The sequence below is a fragment of the Diadema antillarum genome, unplaced genomic scaffold (assembly GCF_040938485.1).
Source record: "Diadema antillarum isolate AM-2024a unplaced genomic scaffold, OU_Dant_1.0 seq00001384_RagTag, whole genome shotgun sequence".
NCBI classification, from domain to species: domain Eukaryota; kingdom Metazoa; phylum Echinodermata; class Echinoidea; order Diadematoida; family Diadematidae; genus Diadema; species Diadema antillarum.
Genome location: NW_027272140.1, coordinates 91,272 through 117,380, shown reverse-complemented (window position 1 = coordinate 117,380; position 26,109 = coordinate 91,272). Strand labels below are relative to the sequence as shown.

The following is a 26,109-nucleotide window of genomic DNA, read 5'->3' as shown; positions in this document are numbered from 1 at the left end:
TGTGAGTCAGAGGTATTTTGAATAAGGAAGTGAAAGTCTTATCAATGCACCTTGTTCAAGAGCATGGTTTAAGCAACCTGAAAAAAAGAAAATGCAGACATAAATATCCCCCTTGTGCAAGCAGTCATATGAAAGACACAATCCCAAGAAATCTGAGCAAGAAGTACTTTTAAAAGAGGAAACTATTCTAGGATTACTATCTTCACAATTGAAAGTATGCTTGAATACTGTATACACCGAATGTTTCGTGAGGTTTTTATTTTCGTGAATTTTGCGAGTCAGGTGCTATTCGCAAAATTAAAAACATACGAAAATATTGACTCTGAACCTGATATGAATGTGATGTACGCATACACATTTCTCCGTTCAATACAGTACTCCACGATCTCGAATTTAACCACTCGCGAAATCGTCGGGAAGTCTCGATTCGTGTAAATTTAGACTCTCGAAATATGGCATATATGCAGTCTACACATAATGTTTCCCTTCTACAGAAAATAATTTGTTGTCAAGATATTATGCTCCTGTTCTTGCAATATACATTGTACATTGTACCTAAAATGTTTCAAAAACATATGTGTGAATGAGAAAAGGATATCAGAGTTTGATATGCAAAGTGCAATGAAAATTTTATTAACTTATTTTATTTAGTTAACAAGTTTTGGTATTCATTTTGTGTGCGAATAGGGGGGTCTTTTTGCATTGTTATCTACGTCTTGCCTATTTCATTATGCTTTAATAGAAAAGACAATTCTTTTAATATCAGTTATTGTTAGTCTCCACAAAATACGGTAGATCTTTTTTTTTTCTGTTTGATCACACAATCTTTACTCAAACCACTGGATATCAGATGTACATAAAAGATTTTTTGTTTGTTTTCCACATAAGAGAGGCCTTGGGAGATCACTCTTTGGAACTCTTGATGTCAAATCATAATGTTGATTTATTGTCACAGGAATTCAATTTGATGTTAATGGTGGTCCATTATGTCATTTCTGTGGAAGGCTTCTCATACCAGTAGTTATCAGTATCCACTACAACTGTATGTCGTTTTCCTGGTAGAAGGAAGAACTTCATTGTTTAGATTTGTTTAGTTGATAAACACTGTGTGCCCTCTTGATCTCTTACAGGACAGTGTTTGAGTTAAATGGTCAAGCTTTTGAATGCTGTATTGGAGTATCTTGCCATTTAACAATTCTTCACATCCAGAGTGGGTCTTTTCTGGAACACTATCTGTACAATATTTGTCTCCCAACCCTGACCCAACCCCTTCCTTTTCCCTTAAGAGCTTGTGTCAATTTGCAGTCATGACGGATTTAAAAGTTTGCTTTCGGAACCTTGAGAACTCTACCAGACTAACTGCCACAGGTTGCTCTGGGCAAACTGTACAACCTCAAACATGCATGTCAGAAGGTGGATTCACATTAGAATTATCATGTTAAATACCATGGTAATACCATGGTAATTTGTTGGCACCTTTTTTATTAGCAAAATAGTAGACCACAGTAATCAAAGATTCTGTGTATATTTTGTGCAAAGTTTGAATTGCCCCTGAAATACCAAGATGTTTCAAAGTGTACATGTGTATTTGCGTTCACATTACTACCATGGTATTCACCATCAATGTAAATGCACCTGTTGACGTTGTAAGTCATCAGATTGCCACTAGAGATGTCATACAGCCGTAGTTACATTTAAACATGGATGTGCACATGAATGGAGTTTCTTTCTCCTTATCTCATACTATAGCAAGTATATCTTGCAGAGCATATAGAGTCTACATTCTACACGAACATGAAGATCGTATCTGTTCCTAAAGTTTATTTCCAGAACTTATGCAACCTTTAGTTCATGCTTTTGCTTTCATATCTTTGATTTGTTTTTGTTTGTTTGTTTGTTTGTTTTGTTTTTGTTTTTGTTTTTGTTTTTTGTTTTGTTATGGTTTTGGATGATTTTTGGTTTGCGAAATTGTTTTTGAAACGACAGATTTTTTTTTTTCTTTTTCGTTTTAATGTCTGTGTGCAATATGTGTGGTACCGTAGTGAATTTATGCTCCCACCTCACAAGATTGCTTTGCAATTTTCTGTGGCATTGCAATGGTGTACATGTATAACTATGGGACACAAGATAGGAAGCGGAAGATACCTTGGGGATCAGTTGTCTTTCCAGAATACATTGTAGATTTAGCAAACAATACTAACACTTTGAATGAGTGAAGCAAATTTGAAATAATGTTTGAAACTTTTCCTTTCTGGCCTAGGTTCACCGTATGAAGATGTCCCGCCGCCACCATCTTACCCGCCTCCCCCAATACCGCAGTCAGAGAGCGACCCCTCCTCTCCCCCTCAAGAGTCGGAGAAGGGTGTAGCCAAGTCCCCGCCATCACCCAAGGAGATGAGGAGGCGTGGGCGGTCGAGGGACCGCAGCAGGAGGAAGAGAGTGGGCACCTCCAAGGGTAGGCCGGCCTCAATGGACCGCACCCTGATGACGATCTCCCGGCCGGAGCGTGAGAGTGTGGAGGACAACCGCGACTTCCAGATGATGATGAGACGCATCAACTCTGTATCAGCATCCTCTCCAGGTAGATTTCTATTATATATGGCTTTATTCTTTATGCATCCTTTCCAGTATTTGCTATGTGATTAGGTTCAATTGCCTTCATCACTAGATATATGCAAACAATTTTCTCATGGAGTTGCAGACTGATTCTTGACCCTTTGCGCTTATGTGTATTTTGTGTGTGTGTGTGTAATTCTGGCTGACATTCTGTTGCAGTGCATTTGTTTCTGTATCTAATGCTGATGAAGGGAAATTTAGTCTCCGGCCCTTCAAGCATCAATCTGAAGATCTCACTTAACACCAGGCAAGATCAACTGCCTCTTGAAATGTTATGATAAAAAATTATACTAGTGATGCTATAATGTTTCTTGCCATGTCTTGGATGGTTGCATATTGTCATGTTGTTTTGTGCTTTTGGAAACGTAGTATATGTACAATATGTATGGATCAAACTTAGGGATACAAATTAGTCGGTACATCGTAAACAAAATGTATTCACCCTTACTGTATTCACAAATGAGGACAACCAGCTTTGATGATACTATCAAATAGTAATCAAATTAGTAGATTCTTGCATCGAGTTCTTTTTATAGTCCAACTGATCGACAAATTGCCCTACATTGATGTAAATAAGCAACAACTGCCCAGTGTTTTAGTAGTAGACGTGCAATAGCATTCAATAGTATATTTCTGTGACTGTAAGGGGCTTGAAGAAAAGTAGGGTCCAGAGAGGGGGATGCCTGATGAGGCAAGACAGTATACAACTACTGGTAAATTATAATGTAGTCACAGCACACTATTGATCTTAAGCAAAAGAGAGTGGGAACCCTCAGTCACAAAGAGGACTCCCTCTTTTAAGACTTAGACATGCTGTAGGAAGTTCTTCTTTTCTTTGGAAAAAAGCACAAGGGGTAATATTAAGTCTTTCTGCGCTCTTATATCCCTTTCTGAAGAGATTCCTCAGTAGCACCTGGGTGATTGTCATGCTAATTCTTGATGGAAGCTGAGTCAAATGCAGTGCATTGTCAATTTGCAAATCCACATCAGTTTAAAACTGTCTGCTCTCTGTTGCATAGCACTCAAGATATTGTTGAAGGATTAGTGAGTGCATGAGATTTACATTTAAGTTGTAGAGGGGGCCTTACAACAATTTACTGTGGATTGTGGCAGTTGGATTCAAGGTAGTCTAGTGCATTGTATGTGACTGTTCCATATATACCGCTATTTCAGCTTGTATAGCAAGTTTGGTTGCTGCTTTAATTTTGAAGATTTATTTTGCCATAAATAAGAGTGAATCCTTGCTGAACATAGTGATTGCTTATTCTGGGATCCTTTCTCTTTTTTTTTTCTTCTGCTTGAGTTCAGCCTTCTCGCTAGATTTATTGTGTGATAGTGTATTTGAAAATCAGAATCAATTGACCCTGACCAGGAATTTCAAGTTGAAGTGTTGATTGATGCATTAACAGTGCCAGTAGAGCTGCAGTGTGTAAACACTTCATGTATTCATTTTTTTCTTACAAATGTTCCTGTTCGAACAAGCATGTCATGTTCAAGTCCACCACTCATCACTTAGTTTTTAAGTGATGTATAAATCACATTTATTTGACAGGTGGGATACAATTTCAATAAAAGGGATTTTTTTTAGGGCTCCATATTTCATTCAATCTTCCAAATGCATCATCATGGTCACATGTGTAAAGGGGAAGTCAAATTCAGGTGATGAGCTATCTTTTGTTGCGAGTTGACAAAAACGAAACTTCACAGCAGGATTTTGCCTTGGCTTAGGATCCGAACACGGAGGCTCAAAAAATCAGTTCATCACTGTGAGATCAGATTATTTGAGATCAGACGAGTCCCAGAAACATTTCTAATCACAAAGACACTGCAGGGGTCTTCCTTTGCCATCCCACATTTCCACAGGAAAGAGGCTTTGAGTCTTGACAAAAAAAAACGTTTACTTCTTGGTACAGTTTTCTCTTCTAGCTTTTGTTCTAAATGTTAAACTTTACATGGTTCACTAAACATTAGGGCTTTCAACTAAAATGATATCACCCTTTGTAAACATTATAGGGCCATTTGCACAGACAGCTTTGAAAAATCATGAGGAAATAAATATTGCGACATGTTAGTGAAGGTTGCAAGGCAACTGTGCCAGAACCACCCACAATATCAGCGGACAGATCACACATAGTACTGTAACTTCTTCTTTAACTTTACTTAAAGTTTTCTGTGAAAATTTGCAAGGAGAGCACTCTAACTTACAAATATCTTGATTTTGTTATGTGATTGGCACAATTATTCTTTAAAGACTTCCCCTTTGCTTTTACCGGAACTTATGGATTTCATTGCAATTTGATTGTAAAGGTCAGACACAGTGAATCTTTTATATGTCACATTACTAACTGGTGAGATTCAGCCTGATTATGCAACTTTTTTTTTTTTGTAGTCATGATCATGAGTTGATACCAGTTATTTATTTTGAAATGTCTACAACTTCAGCTTACATCACATTCCCTTTGTCAACTAAACAATTCATGCAAATGTATAAACTTCCAAGTTGAGATTTCCTGGGGATTTTTCTATGTTTACCAGTTTAGTTTGATATGTTCTGCCAAGTTTTGCAATACAAAAAGTCTACTGGGAAAAAACCCATAAAACATACTGTGATCTCCTATTTTTAGCTTTTGAATGAGATATGTAAATAACATAAAAGCATGTATGGGTAATTGTCCCTGATACATGATAAGCATGCTGGGACTTAACCAAATACTAGTAGCTGAATCATGTGTGTTAGAAACATTTTGTTTTTAGCAAATAAGATGTCATTCCCCTCCCCACCCCCATCCCCTCAAAAAAAAAAAAAAGCAGATAAAATAAACCCAAACAAACAAACATTCTTCTGGTGACGGATTTTGATCACAAAGAAGTCACATTTTGTCCTTCAAGAGAGCATGATCTTTTGTTTACTCTTTTTCCTCATGGGTCCCGGAACTATTCACAGATCATTTGTCGTCCTAATTGAAGGCAATTAGCTGTGACTTTTAATACACCCACAGTCTACAGGTCCTATCAAAGTGGCTCATTCAAATGCTATTGTCACCAAGCAGTGCAGTGGCACTCATCATTAGCTTGCATCAGCAGATAGGGATAGCAAAAGGGGATCTCGCCTAGTAGTATGTACAATTATTTTGAGCATTGTTTTGTATGTGCTGACCCTGAGTTGGTCATTTTGATCACTCATGTTTGCCCAAGCACAGAGAAGAAGAGATGTGGCCCTGCACCTCAAAATAAACAAAAAGTCGCCAGATATGAATTTTTAGTTAAGACCATATTCTAAAAGAGCAGACTTTAAGCTTTAAAATGATGTATAACTCAAATCAAATGGACTCTCATAACCTATCTAGATATTGGAAAGAAAGCACAAACTCAGGAAAAGTGTGAACTGAGAAAAGAGGCTCTGAAGTACAGTGTCTATTCAAGCATTTAATCTTTACCAAACCGTGCTGGCTGTGCGATGAACAGGACAAAAAACAGGAAGTAAAACACCAGAGTAACAGCAATGAAGGGACTATCAGATTAAACTGAAATTAAGCATGCCTCATTAACACATTCTGTCCATAATTAATGCCAACTTTCAAAGCAGTAGCACTATCTTTTCAAAAGTTATTAGAGTTGAAAGTGAAGGGTGTGGACAAGGTTTTTCAGAAATGAAAAAGGGATTCTAAAGACACACCTAATCACACTATTCTACCAAAAATGTTCGAGACAAACTGCTGCAAAAAAAAAAAAAACTTTCCTGCCCGTTTTATGATACCAAATTTTAGCATAATGTAAAAGAAGACCCGCTCTTTCAGAAAATATGAAAAAGTCAATTTCGGCTAGGTTGACCCATTTCACGTATTTTCAGTCCTCGCGCAAAATCAGTGTGTGCGACTTTTTGTTCGTTTTGAGGTGCACGGTCACATATGATAGATAAATGGATGCAAACAGCTTGAGAGAGAGAGAGAGAGAGAGAGAGAGAGAGAGGAGATATCTTTGATTTGTTTAGGTATGTTTCTTCTGACCCATTTGGACAATGTCAGATTTTTTTTTTTCATGCTGCAAATTAAAATCTTCTCATGAAATTATAAAATGCCTTTGTATCTGTGTCACTGAGTGTGGGGAAGATGGCCATGTATCAAGAGAAACTGTCTAGACTTTGTTCTTCATGGTTGATGATCCATTATTAAAATGTAGTTACCACTCATTTCCAGGAATCTTATGAATCTGCTGGAAGATCTGCAAATTATAGAGTTTTTCAGAAACTAACAGAAATCAGACCAGGCTTCTTTTATTTGTTTTATATTCATGAAAATCTACTTTAGTCTGATAATCCCAACAGTGTTTTGTTTTTTCCTGATTTCTTTTTCTTGTAGATATACAGAGTTTACAAACATTGGAATGATTTTTTGCTTACAAGATGTGAAATGAAAACTAAATTCTGCATTTTTTTTTTGTCGCTTAACCTAAGCTTAGCATACTGTGTGGCTTATTGTGAAGTTTATGAGTCATTAAGGAAATATACTTTCTTGTTTATCAATCACATGAGACTATCTGATTTTTGTATAATGATGTCATTTCTTGCCACTTTTTAGTCTCCCCACAGCAAAAGGAATATTTCTCTCGGTATTACGAATGTAAGTTGAAGAATCGCAGTGTCTGTCACTGTAAAGTTGACACCTTGTGTGATTCTAGCATGCAAGCCATACATCATTATTGCAGATCCATACTGTCATTGTTTTCATTAATCATCCCTGCAGACGCAACATCAAAAAAGGGTCATGTACAACACAATGTACATTAGACATATTTCATCACATCCAACATTCATATTACAAAATTTTCTGTACTCTCACACTGTAGATTACATGTTCCATTTGGTCTTGTACATCAACTCATAGAAAAGCAGCAAACACCAAGTGAGAGAGTACATTCTGAATTATGTGGTACCATTTTGTATTTTTGAGGTAGTATTGATGAATGGAGTCATATCAAACAAACAAAAATGGGTCCACTATCAGTGAGTTATTGCATGTTGAACTGGAAATTGATATTTTAGGAGAGAATTGCTATTGCAAGTTATTTCAAATAAAATTCAACATGTCATATGTAAAATCAGATACAGATTGAAAGTTTTACCTTTGAAATTCCCTTGAAATCTACTGTATGAAGCAGTGTGATATGTTTTCAAGAATTTCTACAAACATTTTTCTGATTATTACACAACATTGTAATTAATGTCAATCATGTTGAAATAACAGCAAAAGAAAAAAAGACTCAGAAACACTCATTAATGTTTATATTTCTGTTCATTTTCTATTCCTCAGTCCAAAAGTTGCTTGGAGGTTTTTTTTTATTGTTCTTATCTGCTTACTAAATAGAAAGCCTATTAAAAAAAAGAAAAACAATTCTAACTAACTTTTGAGGCAATGTCCAAGAAAATGATTCTTTAAAAGCTTTCAACTGTTGTCTTTGAATGAACCATGGCTCTGTGATCATAGAATCCTGGATATTTGTTCACACTACTATTTTGATTTGTATTTAGAATTTTAAAGAGATATACAGGAGGATGCAGCTTCTAAAATAATTTGTGTATGTGTGGGGGGGGGGGGAGATAATGTTCAAAATGGGGTCATCCTCCCCTTTGAAAGCTTTGTATATAAATTGTACAGAGAGGCTAGTTTAAGGACATCGCAATTCATGGATTCATGGCCACAGGATTGTGTGTATACAGTCACAAACAAAAGAATTTGCCAGAATCATAAAGCGTAGTGCAAGCACGATTTGGCAGAGAAAAGTTCAGCTTGGCAGGATGAATAGAAAATACCCTGATAATAAACAAGGTCATCTCTTTGAATGAAAGGCAAGCACAACAATAGATCAGTCAGAAAAATTTAGACAAACTCGTCCACTTTTATGAATCAACTATAAGGTCATGTCCAAGAACCTATTAGATGTATGAATGCATTGGTTCCTGAATTGGCATAGTAATAAAAATTCAGCTGTGTATTTATGTGCGTTTGTGTGTTTTTGTTGGTAGGATTTTTTTTGGGGGGGGGGGGGAGGGGCAGGAGAAGAAAGTACTGCTGTGTGTGTTTTTTGTGTCCTACTTTTTTGATAAGAGAAAATTAGATTATATTTGTATGAAAAAAAAGAAGCTAATATAATGACAGCTGATTGAATGTTTAAACATTTACAATTAGAAATTGCAGATGTGGATATGATATAAATTTGTTTAAAATAGGTAAACAAAGATGAATCTTGATATAATTGTGCTGACTATCAACTTGTTTCTAGTGATATGAAATGATATGATAGATTGCAGTTGGCAAAATATTATTTATTGCATGCATTCATTTCCAAGCAGTCAAAATGAAGAACAATTACCACATTGCAAGATATTCCATGTCGATAGTAAAAGTAGTATTTAAAGCATTTCAACCTTTTTTGAATACCAGAAAGTTACAGACATGAGACACAGTAGAATGACATGGGGCAAACAAATTGTTTGTATATGAATAATGTATTAATTAATCTAATATCTCAAGCACTAACTGTGTGATCCCCATATGTAGCAGTATTGTTTTCAGAGACATTGTGTCATTATTTATGTCAGCGACAAAACAATACCACTGATTATGAGTTTCTAATGACATTGATTCCTATCAATGAATTGACTGTTTTGTGATGAAGAATGGGATATACAGCACACATTATCTAGGATAGTAGTACATGATTTATGAATGGAGCAGCATCTGAAAAAGAATCACAGATAGGCCCAAGAGGTAAGAAGTGATATGATACGTCAAAGATATATGTGGGGGCAAGCTACTTTTAACAAGTTGGCATTTACAAAGCGCTGTAATAGTGCATAATAATCACATGACATGCATTAATCATGATCTGACAGTGGAATTATTGACACATTAGTTTATTTCTGTTTGCAAAAGTGATCCCTCACTATTTAATTCTAGATCTTTAGTCATAAAGCCAGTCATTTTTTTAATTCTTCATCTAAGCCGTAAACACATTTTTAATCCATTTTAATTCAGTGAGTAATTGTGAGAGAATCATCATTCAATATTTCATTGTGGTGTACCACTGCTATCCTTGGACCTGGAGAGCCAAGCACATAGACAGAACACTCATACACCACAGAAAGAGGGGCTGCTTTGATTTGGTACAAAGTCTGTAAACATCTGCGTGTATACAGTCAGCTTTATGGCCTTCATGTCAAACAAGAAATTGAATGGAATTGATATTTACCCAAGCACTTTTCATCATGGTTCAGCAATGCTGATAGTCTGCTTCAACCATTCTTTGTTTGGTTCCAAAGATGGTTTTCTCACGAACTCACAATGGACCCTGGCTGTTTATTTTTCACGAGTTGACCGCAGAGTGGTAAAAGTTTAGATACGAAAAATGTCATGCCATTTTGTCAACATATTCACATGATTGTGTATCTGTTTCATCGCACATGTCATTTTCCCCAGTGCAAGCAGTTTACATGTATATTTCTTGTCTATCAATATTTTCGGCACTGGCCGCATAAGTACCCAGTGGGTAGTGTATGAAGTTTGTGGGGATTTCAGAATTTTTGAAAATTAAAAGGTGAACATTGAAAGATGATTTGTTTTCATTATAAACATTTTAACAAGCATCTTGCCAATCATACAGATCACCTTGAACTTAATAGTTTGTCACATTGTTGGACACACCCCCATAGCTTTGTCTCTAACAAGTCAAAAGTTTGGTCTTCATGTGGAGGCTTTGCCTTGCTACTATTTTAAGAGTCAAACAAAAGACTTGGTATGTACATTGTATGCTACAATTTTGATATTGTTCACATTATTGAATATTGGTATTTAATACCAAGCCACTGATTTTTCTGGCATCACATAAGTTATGTCATGTACAATGTATAGTGAAACAAAATACATGTCAAAATGAAAATGTGTTGATTTCCTTTCATTTCATGTGATCATGTTATGACATGTGGTGTATCATCAATTATCAATCATTTACATACATGTACAACATGACACTGCAATATATGAAGAAGTAAATGAGTGATATGGGAGTATCTTGCAGATTGACAAATCAGTGTTGTCATCAGGTCCATAAAGGATTGAGCACTTAATGTGTTTTCCCTCAGAGTAGTTTACTTGTTGATGAATCTGTCTATTAAAGACCACTTACTGATGTAGACCACCATTTTGGTCTCCCTCCAGTGGTCTTTCTAAACAATGTTCAATGTATTTCTGTTATACAATGCTGGTGATCTGACCTGTAATATGAATGTTCAGCATGCATTATTTCACTCCTACCTTCAACTTTTATATGGATTACTAATGAACAACGACACAAATTGTGCCCATACAGCTGTAGGTCGAAGAGGCCTCGAGAAGCGAGGCATCAGCCCGATGCGAAATGGGTCGCGGAGCGGGTCCCTGTCGCCCTCTGCTTTCCGACGCCATCTTCTAGGAGAGGACACGCCCGTGTCAGAGTTGTCAAAGAGTGAGAAATTTGACCCCATTTCTTTGCATCTCAGCTGCTCCTGTATTTAACCTGTCCTCTTGGTAGCCATGGCTGTTCAATGCGCTCTTTGGTCCTATTTGCATACCACTCCCCTTGCCTTTCTGCAAAGCTTCTCTTTTTTACAGTCTGATGTATTACAGTATTCAGTTGGTATTATAATCCCATTTCACATCATTATGTAATTAAATGATATTAAGCTTGGGATCAGAGTATAATCGCAGTATTGCAATGATAACAGAATGCTATTACCCTTATGGTTGACTGGATAAGGGAGGCTTCAGTGAGAGGAATTTAAATCCTTTACATCTCCTGTATTCTCAATATTCCAGTCCTAAGTTTAAAACATTAAGAAAACCAAACTTCTTGAAACTAGGAACTAGTTACTAAATCTTAAGGTCTTGAGCTACTTGTTGTATGTGAACAATATGGTTGTGAGGTCTCTAATATAACTTTGTAAAAGTTGCCTTTGTACCATCAACAAGTTACATGAACTTGAGGACCAGGGAACAGTGTAATAATAGCAGTTTGTCAAAAATCATACACTCACTTATCTTACATTTCATTTTAATTGTAGTGTGATGGAAAAACCTATCAATGAATGGGCATTCTGCTTTAATAATGTTATGGCCAGTATACCTTGCAGCTTGTTTAGTTTTTGTTAGGTATCATTCTGACATATAGGCATTACAGGTAAATGCTTTTGATTAGACCGGGATGCTTTAACATGATGCCACATTTGTGCTTTTTGATTAACTGGAATCATTCCATGTGAGCGCCACAGCAGGCTGTTGCAAATTTTAACCATAGGCCTACTTCCCATACCTTGGTATACCAGTTTGCTAAAGTATATTCAAATCTTAAGCAAACCTTCTATCAAGAAAGATATTTTTGACAAGCAGAAAACCGTTTTGCAGTGTGCCTGACATAGCAACAGTCAGTATGTGCAACTTGAATTTCCTTCAGCTACAGACCAGTTTGCTAACATATTCAAAGTTTTTGCATGCCCTGATATAAAAAGACCAAAACGATTTTCCTGACACCCAGTTAACCTGCATAAATGAGTAACAACCATTGAATGCAAACTGGAACGGAAATATTTTTCTCTTCTTTTTTTTTAACAGCTGTGCTGGATAGCATGTAACTAGGTCCTGAAATAGAGATAAACATTCAAATATGCTTAGTGAACAGGCATGCTGTCTTGAAATATTTCTACATGTACAATCTTACTATCTGAACTGTAGAATTCTATTTTAATTGCATGTGTCTGAGGTGCTTTTTCCAGGACAACTTGTGTTAATGCTATTCAGAGCTTGGCTTTGGGTTCTAAAGTATTTCTGTTTTAGTCTTGCTTCAAATGATCAGAATGTAGCATTTATTATGCTGCTTTTAGTATATCATCTATATTTACTCTGAAACTGTCAAACTTATGTTGCATCGCAGCATATCTAATGAGGATTTTCACTTTGTAATTTTTTTCTTCCTACATTTTCAAACTTATTAACCAAAGAGCCTGCAAGTAAGTATAAGTTCTTTTGTGTGCAGCTCATTTTTGTATTATCATGACATTACACCATCAACATCTGTACCCAAGAACATGAGTGTGGTATGTTGTCATAATAAACTTTGTTGCTAGGACAGCTTTGGCCTTTGATGAGTTTGTAAAGTTCATAACAATGGTCAGCCTTTTCATTCTGTATCAGACAATATGCAGATAGGTTCAAAGCATTTGACTGCCATTCAATGGTGTCATAGTATTGTAGAAGATATTTTTCCTTTTTAAATCTTGTAACTGTATACAAACTTGCTTTTTTTTCATTTTTCATATACTTTTCTTTCAAGACTGGAATGTTGCAATGAAACCATTGCCTTCTCAAATAGGGCAATTCATCATCCTGTATACAAATTATATAAGTACAGTTGTATGCAGTTGCAATAAGCAATGGACAGTGATCACCTATAGAAGCCACCTTATACATTGTATACACCTGTGCAAACAAGAAAGTGCATTTTGTAATCTATGCCCCCTCCCCACCCCTACCCTCTCCCATGCTGCAGGCAGCAGGTGCATTTTGTTCCATTCATTCATTTGGTTTCATATGCTTTTATTGTTGTTTTCAATACTGTGTACTGGGTTAATGATTACCAGGGATATAGTATCTTTTCTAGCAAAAATAAAAGAAGATTTTTGCCTTGTTAAAAGGAAGTAATATATGGAAAAGCCCTGAAAGGGTAAATTATTATTTTTGTTAAAAAGTAATTGCATTCTGTTTTTTATTTTTTGAAAGTGCCGATAGATTTGACTAGTATTAGAATTGTCAGATACAGAATGGAAAGGGTATTGATCTTTTGCAGTGAGTTTTTTTTTTTTTAATTGGAGAACAGATATATGTATTAGACCTGATAAAATCCCCATTCATATACTACTTGGCTTAATAATGATATTCATTCCTTCCACATGTTTTCGTCACAAGTATGAAATATAAAAAAGATATTCATCAAAGCATTCATGATAACCTTTATCATTTGAATAACATCATCATTCCTGACCAGAGATAAGAACAAACTGGATGAATGAAACCACATCATTGTTATGATTTAAATACTAAGTTACAATGATTACAAGAGAGAGAGAGAATGACTGATATTTGATATATTGAGAACCAGTTTGATGAAAGATTTTAATTTATCCCCCCAAAACAAAACAAAATTAGGCTTTTCATGAGATGATATTTACAAAAGTACCTACAGAATCATTTGCTGAACACTGCAGCAGATGTTTCTTTGTAAACAAGGTAATTAGCCAGTTTAATGCCTTCATCAGGCATGTGGTTTATGATAGTTTGTCGCTGGTCTGAAAGCAAAAGAACAAGAAGAGAGGAGAGGTCATCCTAGCGGCTAGAAACCCTTCCACGGAGGTCGTTCCAGCCGACAATTTATCATAGACAAAGAATCAGGAGAGTGACTTGTTCAAGGAGAACAAAGAGAGAGGGGGCTTCATCCAACAATATATCTTAATCCTATTTCAAGGGTGTATTGTTGTGTATGTCCGTTCCTTCTATGATATACATGGGGAAACACAATGTAAAAGGTCTCATGCACAACTTGTAAGAAGTGAAGATTTGTACAAACCACATTCCAGGTGATAATGCTTGGACCACAATGCAGCAAAAGAATGGAACATAGTAGGCCTCCACACCTGAAATCCCAACAGAAGGTTGGACTGCATGTTTATGTGTGTATACCATGGCCTGCAATGTTTACAAAGTGAAACCCCAATGTGACTTTGTCACGATTTCATTAGTTAAGTGGTAGAAAGGTGTTAACATTGATGCATAGAGTATTATGTTATATAGTTAATGACCACCACTTTAAAAATCTCGTTGAATCTCTTGAAATAATGAACATCACCCGAATGGTGATGCCATGATGTGTATCTTTCTGTTCATCCAAGTTCCTTTCATGGTTGGTGTACATTTTCAGGCCTGTGTCCTCACAATTTCCATCAAAATTTCTTGTGTTTTTGTCATTTTGCACTGACAGCCATTTGTCATACAGTGCACTTCTATTACAAGAAAACTCATGTTACAACAAAGTAAAAGTTCAAGTCCCAAAATTATTGTCCCTATATCTTTGTATACATTATTCTTTGGCCATAGTGAAATTTCAATACTGCAGAAGTGGAAATTTTCGCGGTGTTGAAATTTTTGCGCATTTCGCGCAACCCGAAACTAGCGCGAAAATAAAAGCACGCGAATACTTTTGCTTACCATATGTTCCAGTAGTGGATGTCTGGATTCCGTGGAATTAAAAACATGCGAAACTCTTCTTACCCCGCCGAGCGTGAAAAATTAGTCGCGCGAAAATATCCACTTTTACAGTTTAGCAAAAGAAAACTGCTGGTCCCGAGGACTTCGTTATGAATAACAGGAGTTGCCTGTATCAGTATTTCATGTACTCTAACGAGTAGCTAATGAGTTCAAAAGCAAGAAATGGAAGAATCCCAAGACTGACATTTTTTTGTTCATCATTTAAATAATTTATTATCCAGTTGCATTAACCCCACTTGCATTCAGATAGGCCTACCTATTTAGTCATCTGCAAAGTGTACACACATTTTAAAATTTCATGGTTGTTACATCACAGACCAAGAACTGAATCTTGGGCCACTTTCAGACACACCAAGTTTTCTTATATCCATACGTTGTATGGATATAAGAGCATTCAGACACATAAAAATGTCCTATATTCATATGTGACCCGCTACAACAAAATGATCCTAAAGTCGGGCGAGGTCGATTATTTGTAAATTGCATGACAAAATTCCCTAATCTTTCTGCTTTAAATTGATATATAACTCATGTTATGAAAATAATCGGCTGTGGAGATATCGATGTTTAAGAGAGAGCATGTCGAGACGTCTGGGAAATCAATGTTTCGAAAAAAGCGCCCTGAAAGTTTTCCTTGCGACGCAATCGCGATCAAGGGACACGCAAGTTAGTTTTCACCTACGGACAATAGAAGGTAAACCCTAGCAACCCCCGAAATGCTCATTCAAGCACAGCGTCGGCCGTCTCCTCCCCGACCAATCAGTGACCAGGATGCCAGGAGAAGCGGCTGGGCATAGCGCACCCCGCCCGCACGCTCCAGTAGACTTGGCAGTGTGCGAGCTTCACGCTTCGGTTAGCGGCAAGCAGCAAACTGACCAATGAGATCACTCCGGTCGTTGTTAGGGGCGGAGCCTATCTGTGGCGCTCAATCCAAATTTTCGAACCAGTTTCTGCTTCATTGCAACGCCAAAAAACATGGCCCAGAAAAACGCTATTTTTTGGTCTTTCCTTTCATCATTTTGCTTCAAAATTTCGACAGATGATAGAAGACATGTCAGACTCCAATAATATGTCAAAATCAGAAAATCGTAAGTTTTGACCAATTATGATGCTCTGACTTCAAACTCGATTTTCACGGCTTCGACCGTGCGCGACTTTAGGACCTTTTTGTTGAAGCGGGTCACATATGTCATTTATCCATACAACAACTCTCCAGTCTGAAAGGGTATAAGTGATAATGGAGGCTTGAGTCATCACATGGACTACATTATGCCAGTTTCTATCAGTTTCTGTTTTGCCTGAGTGAGCCTACAACATGAATTGAAGGCTTTTAATATAATTCAGGTTTCACATGGTAGTTGCCCTATTTGACTTGGTATATACTGTATGGGTAATTTGTTTCTGCTTAAATGACTCACAAGTCAAACTTATCATCAAATGTGAATTCACATCTGTAGCACAAAGTTTGTCTGAAACAACAACAACAACAAAAAAAGAAAAATAGAGATCTTTTCAGCTTAGGTTCATGGGGGAAAAACATTGAACACTTTATGATTTTATACCACTGTCCAATCCAGGAGTTTTTTAAATATTTGTATGTGTCATTTCATATTATTGCCACTCAAAGTCATACTTCAAACTGGTGCTTGTAAATCAGAGCTTTACATTGAGATAACAGATGAAAATGTATTTCAGCACCACTAATTTCATATCAATGACATAGCAATGCATTCCAGTAAATTTTCATCTACCATGTACCCTTCCTTTTGCCTTACTTATTTTTTTTTGCATCATTTGTATTGTATTACCTGTGAATACATTGCAGTTAGGCCTACATATTAAGTCACCGAAGTTTGTATTACCACAATTTTTGTTCCATAAATTGAATAATTCTGGTTTGATTCATTCAAAGATCTGCCATGTATTTATTCCATTTGCAGTGTTATGTATCGCTTCCATGACTGTTTCAGATTTCATGATTATCATGTAACATCTTTTATACCCTGTCATGTACCTCCATTCAGTATATTTTGTTTGTGATCTTTTCCTCTTTTTTTTTCTGAACTGCTTGTTATATTATCATGACTGTCGGCATGCATGATAGAGTTTAACCATTCATGCATATTTTATGCATCTTTTGCTTTCTGCAGTCATGATAAAATCTTTTACCTGAACAAGACATGTTCTTTGTTTTGATCCCTCATTACAGTCTTGTTTCATACCCCATTGTCCATGACACTGCAGGTAATAATGAGTATAATTCACTAAGTACTGTATTTCATATCAAACAAGATGAAAATATTTTCAGCTTACATAACCACAAGTGTGCGTAATGTAATATTGGTTTCATTTCCCACTGCAATAATACCTTGAACATTTATCTCATGCTATGTAGAGCGAGACTTCCTCTTTCAGTACATTCTAACAAAGACTAATGCCTGATGTGTGTTATTATGTTATTTCATTTTTTTTTTCTGCAACTGCTTCCCTTCCATTATTTGCCAGCATATATTGTGTTGGAGTTGTTTCATCAACATTACTGGTCGTCACAGATGATAAATGCATTCTGCTATCCATCTTGGTTTCAAAATGGACTCTCACCCAAAGAAGACATGAGAAGAATGCAAATTTATCCTCAGATCTTGTATTTTTCTTGTCTAGCAATCAGAAATAAAAATACTTCTTAATCTTTGAAGTCTATGATACCTCATCTTACTTTTCACACATGGTGGTGCAAGTTGGTCATTATAGCCGTAATGATTCTCGTAGGATATCATGTCACTGTGCAATGAGACATGATATACATAATATTCAAAAGTTGTACATGGTCTTGTTTCTTCTTCAAAAGCACATAAAGCATTCAGATGCTTTGTGTGGGATTTTATCAGTGATAAACGGAAGAGATGATTCACATGTCCTGATTTTACTCATCAACTGATTCTCTTTGCTCCAATGTGATATATACTTGCATATGAATGTATCACCAGTCTGCCTTATTTCTGACAAGACCTGATATGTAATTGTAATGAGGTATTGGCGCTGTAACTGTCACCAAAAAGATATTATTGATATCGGTATGTTCTTGCCATTGTACATCGTACGCTATAAAAATAGCTCTCCCATGATGCAAATTTTAGAATGGTTGCATGTGTGTCTATCATCTATTGACTCATAGACAGATATCATGGAATATGATACAGTGTATATGCAGTCTGTAGAAATATAATCATGAAGATAGAATCCTTCCTCTAAGAGTAAGCCCAGTAATGTTCTTTTTCAAATTGCATTGCTTTTCAGTAATCTTACTATTGTTTGCCTTCTTGCATGCCAATATTAAATCTTCTAAGTATACCTTGTAGATACTTTCAATACAGGTAGTCATTAATAATAACTCCAGTTGCTCCTGACATGCATACACTCTTGCTGTGATTATCACCTGCTGGTCATAAAACTGACAAAATGGTGCTCTTCGTGAATTTCCAGGCACACAAATAGTCTACCAACATTATTGGGATTTGAATCATCTTCTTGAATTAGAGAGTGATAATTTGTTTTGTTTGTTTGTTTTCTTTTTGTTTCCTCCTCTCTTGTGTCTGTCGTTGCCAATTCTTCTGTAGTTGAGAGAGATCAGCCTGTGAATGACAGTCGCAGGTCGTCTTCTTCGTCCGACGTGCAGAAGCCCGTCCCTGCTCCGCGACGGTCCAGCCGACCCACCTCCATGTACGTGATGGGCAACGCCGGGCCCCAGACGGACGAGGCTTTCACGATGCTCATGCAGGAGTCGAGCAAAAGGGAAAGTGTGGAGAAAGAGAGAGACAGGTAACTGGGCAAAAATGTACCCTGTCTGTCTGTCTGTCTGTCTGTTAACTTTGCTCTTTGTCATTGTGTGTTACTATCCTACATCTGTCTGGTGTATGTTTGAACTTGTTGAGTTCAATGCCCCAAAGCAGTTATGTTTCCCTAGGGTGTTAAGAACCGTTTTGTGTTTTCAGAGTTTATATCTCTCTCTTTCATCTTTCCTGTATCCTCTTGCAACAAATGTAACTGTCTATCAATCAGTTGCTTCCATGACTCTGTCTGTTTAAAAATATAACCTCCTTTCACCCTTGAAAAAGAGAGGAAAAACAGTTGGCACACACAAGATTATTTAGGGTTGATATCAAAGCAAATGGGTTGTGATATTCATCATGTTGTCATAACATCTGCAATGCTTTAAACAGCAGGCCATTGTCTAAAAGTGCCGACCTCGGATGAAATCATTGTGAGGCAAACAAATTCAAATTTATTTAATTGAATTTTGAAAATGAAGACCACTTGCATGAGCATGATTAGCATTCCAAGTCATGTGATCAACTATATATGGTAAGCACTAGCTGTCATCACATACCTCGGTGATCGGTATTCCAACAAGGTTGTGTCATGGACAATTTTGTCTATGTGTGTTGGTGCTCTGGAAGAGTATTCACATAAAAGTGTTATTTTTATGTATCTTCATTTAACCCATTGAGGATGGACTGATTTTGCTGCAACATGCATTTCCCATAGACACCTGCCCGAGTATACTCGGGACTCATCCTCAACGGGTTAATAGAGAAATATGAAATGAGATGAACTGGAATGTGAACAAGTGGTAACTTAGACCCCGTTTACAGTGTGAGGCTCGGCCGCGGCTCGGCCGCGGCCCAGCCCACCTTCATTTCAGTGTAAACGCGCAAAAGGCCAAATGCGAGGCCAAAATTGGCCTCGCATTTGGCCACGCTCTGGAGGTGGTCTCGGCCGTGGCCGAGCCGCGGCCGAGCCCGGCCTTTTCTCAGTGTAAACGCAAACTGGGCCAAATGCGCAGCCAATTTTAGTCTGGCTTCCAAACCCTCTGCCTGTACTATTTCGTTGTTCAGGATATTAACCCCCTCAATGTTGAAAACTAGTATAGTTTAAGATGGTTTTGTCCGGCAAAGGATCTTTTCTTTTGGCAAAGGCCTTTGCCCAAACGGCGACTTTGTCGCCATGGAATTCATTTGGCAAAGGGTCTGAAAACCAGACAATACCAAATTGCGTTTGTTTACAAGCAGAGCTCCACTGCAACAAAATATTTAAAGACTTGAATCAAAAGCGCGGCCGAACCAGTGTAAACGGACAAAATTGCGGGGCCCGGCCTCGCAATTGAGGCTGGGCTCGGCCGCGGCTCGGCCCAGCCCCGCACTGTAAACGGGGTCTTATTCACAGCTGATTTTTCTGATGCCAGAAGTTATATTGAAATTATCACACTTTGGCCACAGGGTCCGTCAAGATTACCATGACACCCAGGAAGAACTGATGAAGACCAAAGAAGACCTGAGACTGGCCATCGGTCAGATTGACAAGCTGCAGGAAACCGAGAGGAGACTTAACCAAGAGTAAGGACACATACACCCTCTGCATGCCACATTAATTTCTTATCCATATAGGTACATGGGTGAAATTTGTGCCCCTTTGACTCTTTGGCACAGAAATGGTTAACCCGTTGAGAACAGACTGATTTTGCTATAACACACATTTCCCATACAGTTGTAGACACCTGCCCGGGTATTCTTGGGACTTGTCCTCAACAGGTTAACAAAAGTAGCAATTGGTTGGCGTGTTGTACAAATTGTAGCTGTAATTATCTTCTTGGTAGCATGAGTAGGAAAATATTGTAGCCTGTAAATTTTCTTCAATTTCCATTGAATTCTAATGGCAGTTTTGAGTTTGCTCCAGATGTAGTTTGTGCAGAAAATGCTACACCATTTATAATTGAATGGTACTGTTAATAAGCTTGTAATATCAATAATGATAATTGAAAAGATAATAAAGATAAAGATGATAATGACGATTAGAGAATATTGATTATGTTAATGAGTAACGATAACAAACATCTTATTTACCCAAACAGACACTTTTAACATGATATTTATTCCCCAGTTCTCCCTGGTTATGTTTTAAATTGTGTGCGTAAATATGTACAGGAAATATCTACCAGTACTCATGATGGATTTTCTTTTGGTTTTCCATAAGAATTTGAACACATGAAATGTAAAGTACATGTTTGAAATCTGCAATTCAGAATCAATGTTGAACATTCCGTCTGCATATGGACAAATTAACAACACTTTCATGATCTTGTCTACACCCATAGAATCACCAGGCTGTCCTCACATCAGGCCCAAGGGAATGGCAATCACGTCATAAAATCCAAGCGCAACATCGTGGGTGACCTCCTGTACGAGTATGACAAGCTCTTCTCCAACGACCGCGCAGAGGCCTGGATGTCGCTGAAGATGATGTCGGAACAGGGCCAGTTTGAGGACAGCGACGACCTTAAGGACAAAGTCCTCTTCTCAGTCATTGTTGTAAGTTTGTTTTCACCGAATAGACTGGTTTACTATAAACATATTCAAATTTATGGAAATTCCTTCTCTCCTGACGTAGTAACAAGCTATTCTGTTACACTGTACCTTAAAAACACTTTTCAATACTTGGAATCCAGTTTGCATACATTAGTTGTTGCCATGTCCGGCAAACCTAAGGCAAGCTTTAAGGTTTAAGAAGAATCATTGTCAGAAAGGCATGCACAAAATTTGAATATGTTGGTAAACCAGTCTACTACTAGTAAAGGGGACAACCCCCTTTGTCACCAACACATCACTCTTGGTCGATCTCAGAGAGGGTATGTCTTGACCTAGATTTGTCCTTCTGGTTCTCAGCTGAAAAATTACTGTATACACCATATATTTTGTGAGACTTATTTTCTCCAGTTTTGCAAGTTGGATACCGTTCGCAAATTCGAAAACTCATGAACCTATTAACTCTGATTTCAACATGAATGCTACATGCACATCTACATTTCTCCTTCAGTACTGTTGGCTTACTCTACGATCGCGAATTTAAACACTTGCGAAATTGTCGGGATGTCTTGATTTGTGAAAAATTAGATATCTGACCTGTACAGTATGAGATGTGCAGGTAGAATTATGGGTAATATGCTTTTTTTCTTCATGTTGTTTTCTTTTCTGTGTCTATTTATGAATTATTTGTACAGATGGACCCTCCTTTGAAACATAAAGACAAAGCGTTGCCTTCGAAACTGTGATCATTTCTCTCTCTCTCTCTCTCCTATATAATTATATGAATTTCTGACTAGCCATAGTGGAAAATAATGCAATATTGCTTTATGTAATGTTGGAATTTAAAAATAAAAAAAGCTGTAAAGATACAAGAACCACAAAGGGAGAAGAGTATATTTGGAGACAACAATGGGATTGCTTGAGGAGGTAAAAATGTATGAAAATGAATGAGAGGATAGTCAGCTGAAAATGAAGATAATCGAAGGAAATGTTGTGAAGATGAAAATGAAAATTGTATCAAATAGAAAAAAAAAAATCAGTTGCAAGAATTAGAATTAGAACAAAGCTGTGATACATTTCTAGATTTTTGTTGGATGTGCATTCAATGTAACAGAGTAAAACGATTACATTCTATAGACCAGGGATCATCATCAAACATGCAGCTTCACAGCAAATCTCAGTACATGTATCTACTTATTATTGTTATTAGTTCTCTTTAGTTTGATTATGTAAAGCATTCAAATTATATGAAAAAGAAAAATCAAACAAACAGACAAACCTCCTCTCCTCACCTCCCCCACATAATCTATCACAAGAGAAGATATTATCCATTGCCATTATAATGAATGGTCACCAGTTTTAATTCATTATGCCTCCTGTACACCATGTTGCAGCTGGCCTTTAGGACAAGTAAGAACACGCTGGAGTCGATCCAGGGTGGCGTTCAGCAGCTCCTCCAGGTAAACCCCAACAAGGGGAGGGGTGGGGAGGACGGCAACTCCCAGGGCAGGGACAATAAGGTCAAGGAGAAGATCGGCAGTGACCTGCTGCAGTTCCTGAGACAGCTTGGACAGGGCTACGACCTCACCCCTCTCATTGAGGTAAGGCTACAAACTTTTCCTCTGATTTAGGGGATCACTAATGAAAATGGACATGTCAAGTCACAAGAGGGCAACAGAAATTTTTATTCATTTGGGTGTTGGTTCTTTTTGTTGTTTTGTTTTGTTTTTGTTTTTCATCAGCTGATGTACTGAAGTTCAGATTTCGTCATTTTTCTGTTGTAATATATACTCAAATATCCTTGCTTATTTGATATTTGGTTTTTTGATTAAAAGAATAAGAGTATAGTAAAATGAAAAAGAAACTTTGAAAACTGACTGAATTCTTTTGTCCTTTATCTTTCCTCAGGAGGTTAGTAAGCAGTTGTTCACAGCTCTGTATGACTATCCAAAGCTGAAGACTTCCATTGAGCTGAACAGGTTCATTGAGCGTTCTGTCTCGTTGTCATGGAGACTCGGCATCCAGGATCCTCCCTTGACCATCATGTATGATTCCATGACCTTTAACCCTGACATGCATCAGCGGGCACCGGGCACGAACAGAAAGTCTCCAGCAGTGAGGTCATACCTGTGGCCGTGCCTCATGGAAGAATGCACAGGCCAGTGTGTGTACAGAGGAGTTGTGATCACATGACCCGAGAGTGGATCAAGAGACAGGTGACGTGCTGTATTCACCATATATTTAGCAAGTCTAAATCTTCACGAATCGGGACTTCCCAGCCATTTCATGAGTAATTAAACTCGCAATCATTGAGTGCAGTAATGAACCGAGAAATGCGTATGTGCACATCACCTTCATGTCTGCATCAGACTTCACATTTACCTCCGCCAAGGAAGGAGGCTATTTTTTTCAGCATTCGTTTGGTTGTTTGTCTGTTTGCAAAATAACTCAAAAAGTTGTGAACAGATTTTTTTTAAGGTTTTTTTTTTCTTCTTTTGGCATTTAGGGTCAATGAACTTGTGAGTTCAAGCTGTGCATACTGGAGGTTTGCATAATTGCAGTAAAGCACTCAGGTTCTGCTTGGGTGAGATGCCATGCAGCTGGAAGCTGATGATGTAAACAAAAGACTATATGATTAATACAAAAACAGAGAATATCAAAGAATAAAAGACTTGATTTTGATTACTATTAAATGGTGGTTTTCTTTCATCTGCAAGCACCCTCCAGTCATGTCGATAATCACCTATTAGGACTGCACATTATACAAATCGCAGTCAATGCCTTTTTATGTCTCTTAGGTAGAGATAGATATGTAATCTGATTATCAGTATGAGATTAACAGCCACATTAAAACTTGTATCAGGATGAAGACATTAAATTGTCATCACCACGTCCCATTTAAAATTATAGTATGAATAGGAGGTAGATCCTTGATCCTAGATCTGGGTTCCTTGCATTGAGTATTTACCGTTGTAATTACTCCCAGTAATACTGTAAATCAACAAGCATTTGCTGTGTGAAACTTTCGGGTATCGCCACTGGTATTCATTACACTGTTTAGACAAACACGTTCATGTGCATTTTACTTTTGCAAATCTCGTCTCCTTATGAAATTTGGTAAAGTTTTATGTGCATGAAAATTTCTGGTTTTACAGTAGAAGCTGCCCTTGTAACAGCCAGTTAATATTCAGATCTTCCATGTTGTCATGGTGATTGATCATCTTGTACGATATAGTAAGTGTATTATGCAACAGCACTCTGAAACAAGTTTGTGTTCAATGAATGCTGTCAGTTGTAACTGCGTAAAAATAATCACATAATCTGGTGATAGCTTTTTTTTACATCCACAGAGTGCCATTGGTAAGCGCTGGGCCAAGATAAGTTTTGATAACTCTAGGAATGTCTCGGACTTATGCAAAATTTCTAACAATCTTGACTTCCATCCATCAGAACTAAAGAGTGAAATGCTATTTTTATATGAAGATGCAAATGTCTTCTTGGTATCACAGTGCTATATTAATAATGAAGATGACAGAGAAACGATAAGCCTATTCATATATTTATCTTTGTATGTGTATTTTTGTAATGTCTGCCTGTACCCATTGTATTCAATGCAATAAACTTTACCCTCTTTTTTTTACGATGAAATGTCAATACAATATGCAAATATACAGATGTGAAAATGTCTTTTTTGATGAGTCTGATTATATACAATCAGCGTATGCCTCGCCTCGCTATTGATAATCACCATGCATCTTCATGATCAGTACAAAGGGGTACATCTGAATTCTTCCAAGTTATGACATATGACAGTAACAAATAATGTCATGTGGTTACTGTTGATATGTTACATTTCCTACCTTTTTGAATGTATCATATTTGCCCCATTTCCTATGATGTGTATGTTACATATTGTGGAGTGTAATAGTCATAGTGTGATTAATATGACTTACTTGGCGTATGTCTTAAACAACATCTGCTTCTCACTTCTAAGCCATCGTGAAGAGATTATCTGATGAAGTGTCACCATCTAGGGATATCATTCAAGATGTTTTGAGCAAATACACACATCAAACTTTGCAAGAGTCATAGCTTCTTTTAATGCAATATCTCTTTTTGAAAACTGACATTGATAAACACAGTTATCTATTGATACACACAAAATCACTTTTTATTCTGCTCTACCAAGAATCTCCAGGTTGCTATTTCAGTTTCCCCACCGGCGTGTGTTTTGTTTTGAGTTTCTTCTTTCTCTGCATGAGCAAATGTTGATCATATGTTGCATGTCATTCTATGCACAATCTGGTTGTTAGCAATGCATGGGTGTGGCTCCAATAAAACAGTATAATGTAGCGCAATGAAATATGCAAAGTTGAAGTGCAAGCAATCTGATTTTGTGCGGCTATGATTCCTTGACAAATTTATTCATCACAGTTTGAAGTGTTCCATTTTTCCATGCTTTTACACTGTAAATGAGATTAGCTTTTGTCATTGTCATTCACAAGATGTTAATATATTCATGAATCAATTTGCAGTTTTTATGAAGGTATTAATGTCTTGTAGGGGGCTGCCCATAGAAAATGAATTTAAAAACAAGTTGTGCTTCCAGTTACTGTTTTATTTCTATTATCTCATGGTATTATGACATTTAATGTTGTATTAAAAGGTGCACACATGCATGCATAAGAATTCAACATTTAAATGGAGATGCAATATTTTCAATTATGATAGTGGCATTAGAACTGTGAAGGAAATCGTGTATATGTCATCTGGCATAATTGCAGGTT

The 26,109-nt window shown here is 37.1% G+C and overlaps 1 protein-coding gene across 1 annotated transcript in view; it reads left to right on the top strand.

Annotated features, from left to right (window-relative positions):
* LOC139708889 (uncharacterized) overlaps positions 1 to 25,463 on the top strand; it is a 33,574-nt gene extending 8,111 nt beyond the window's left edge. The window contains exons 3-8 of the mRNA XM_071620851.1: positions 2,261 to 2,581; positions 18,581 to 18,782; positions 20,240 to 20,356; positions 21,115 to 21,328; positions 22,717 to 22,923; positions 23,231 to 25,463. Coding sequence (XP_071476952.1) covers positions 2,261 to 2,581; positions 18,581 to 18,782; positions 20,240 to 20,356; positions 21,115 to 21,328; positions 22,717 to 22,923; positions 23,231 to 23,515 — 1,346 coding nt within the window. The 3' untranslated portion in view covers positions 23,516 to 25,463. The remainder of the gene's footprint in view (positions 1 to 2,260; positions 2,582 to 18,580; positions 18,783 to 20,239; positions 20,357 to 21,114; positions 21,329 to 22,716; positions 22,924 to 23,230) is intronic.
* The last annotated feature ends 646 nt before the right edge of the window (positions 25,464 to 26,109 follow it).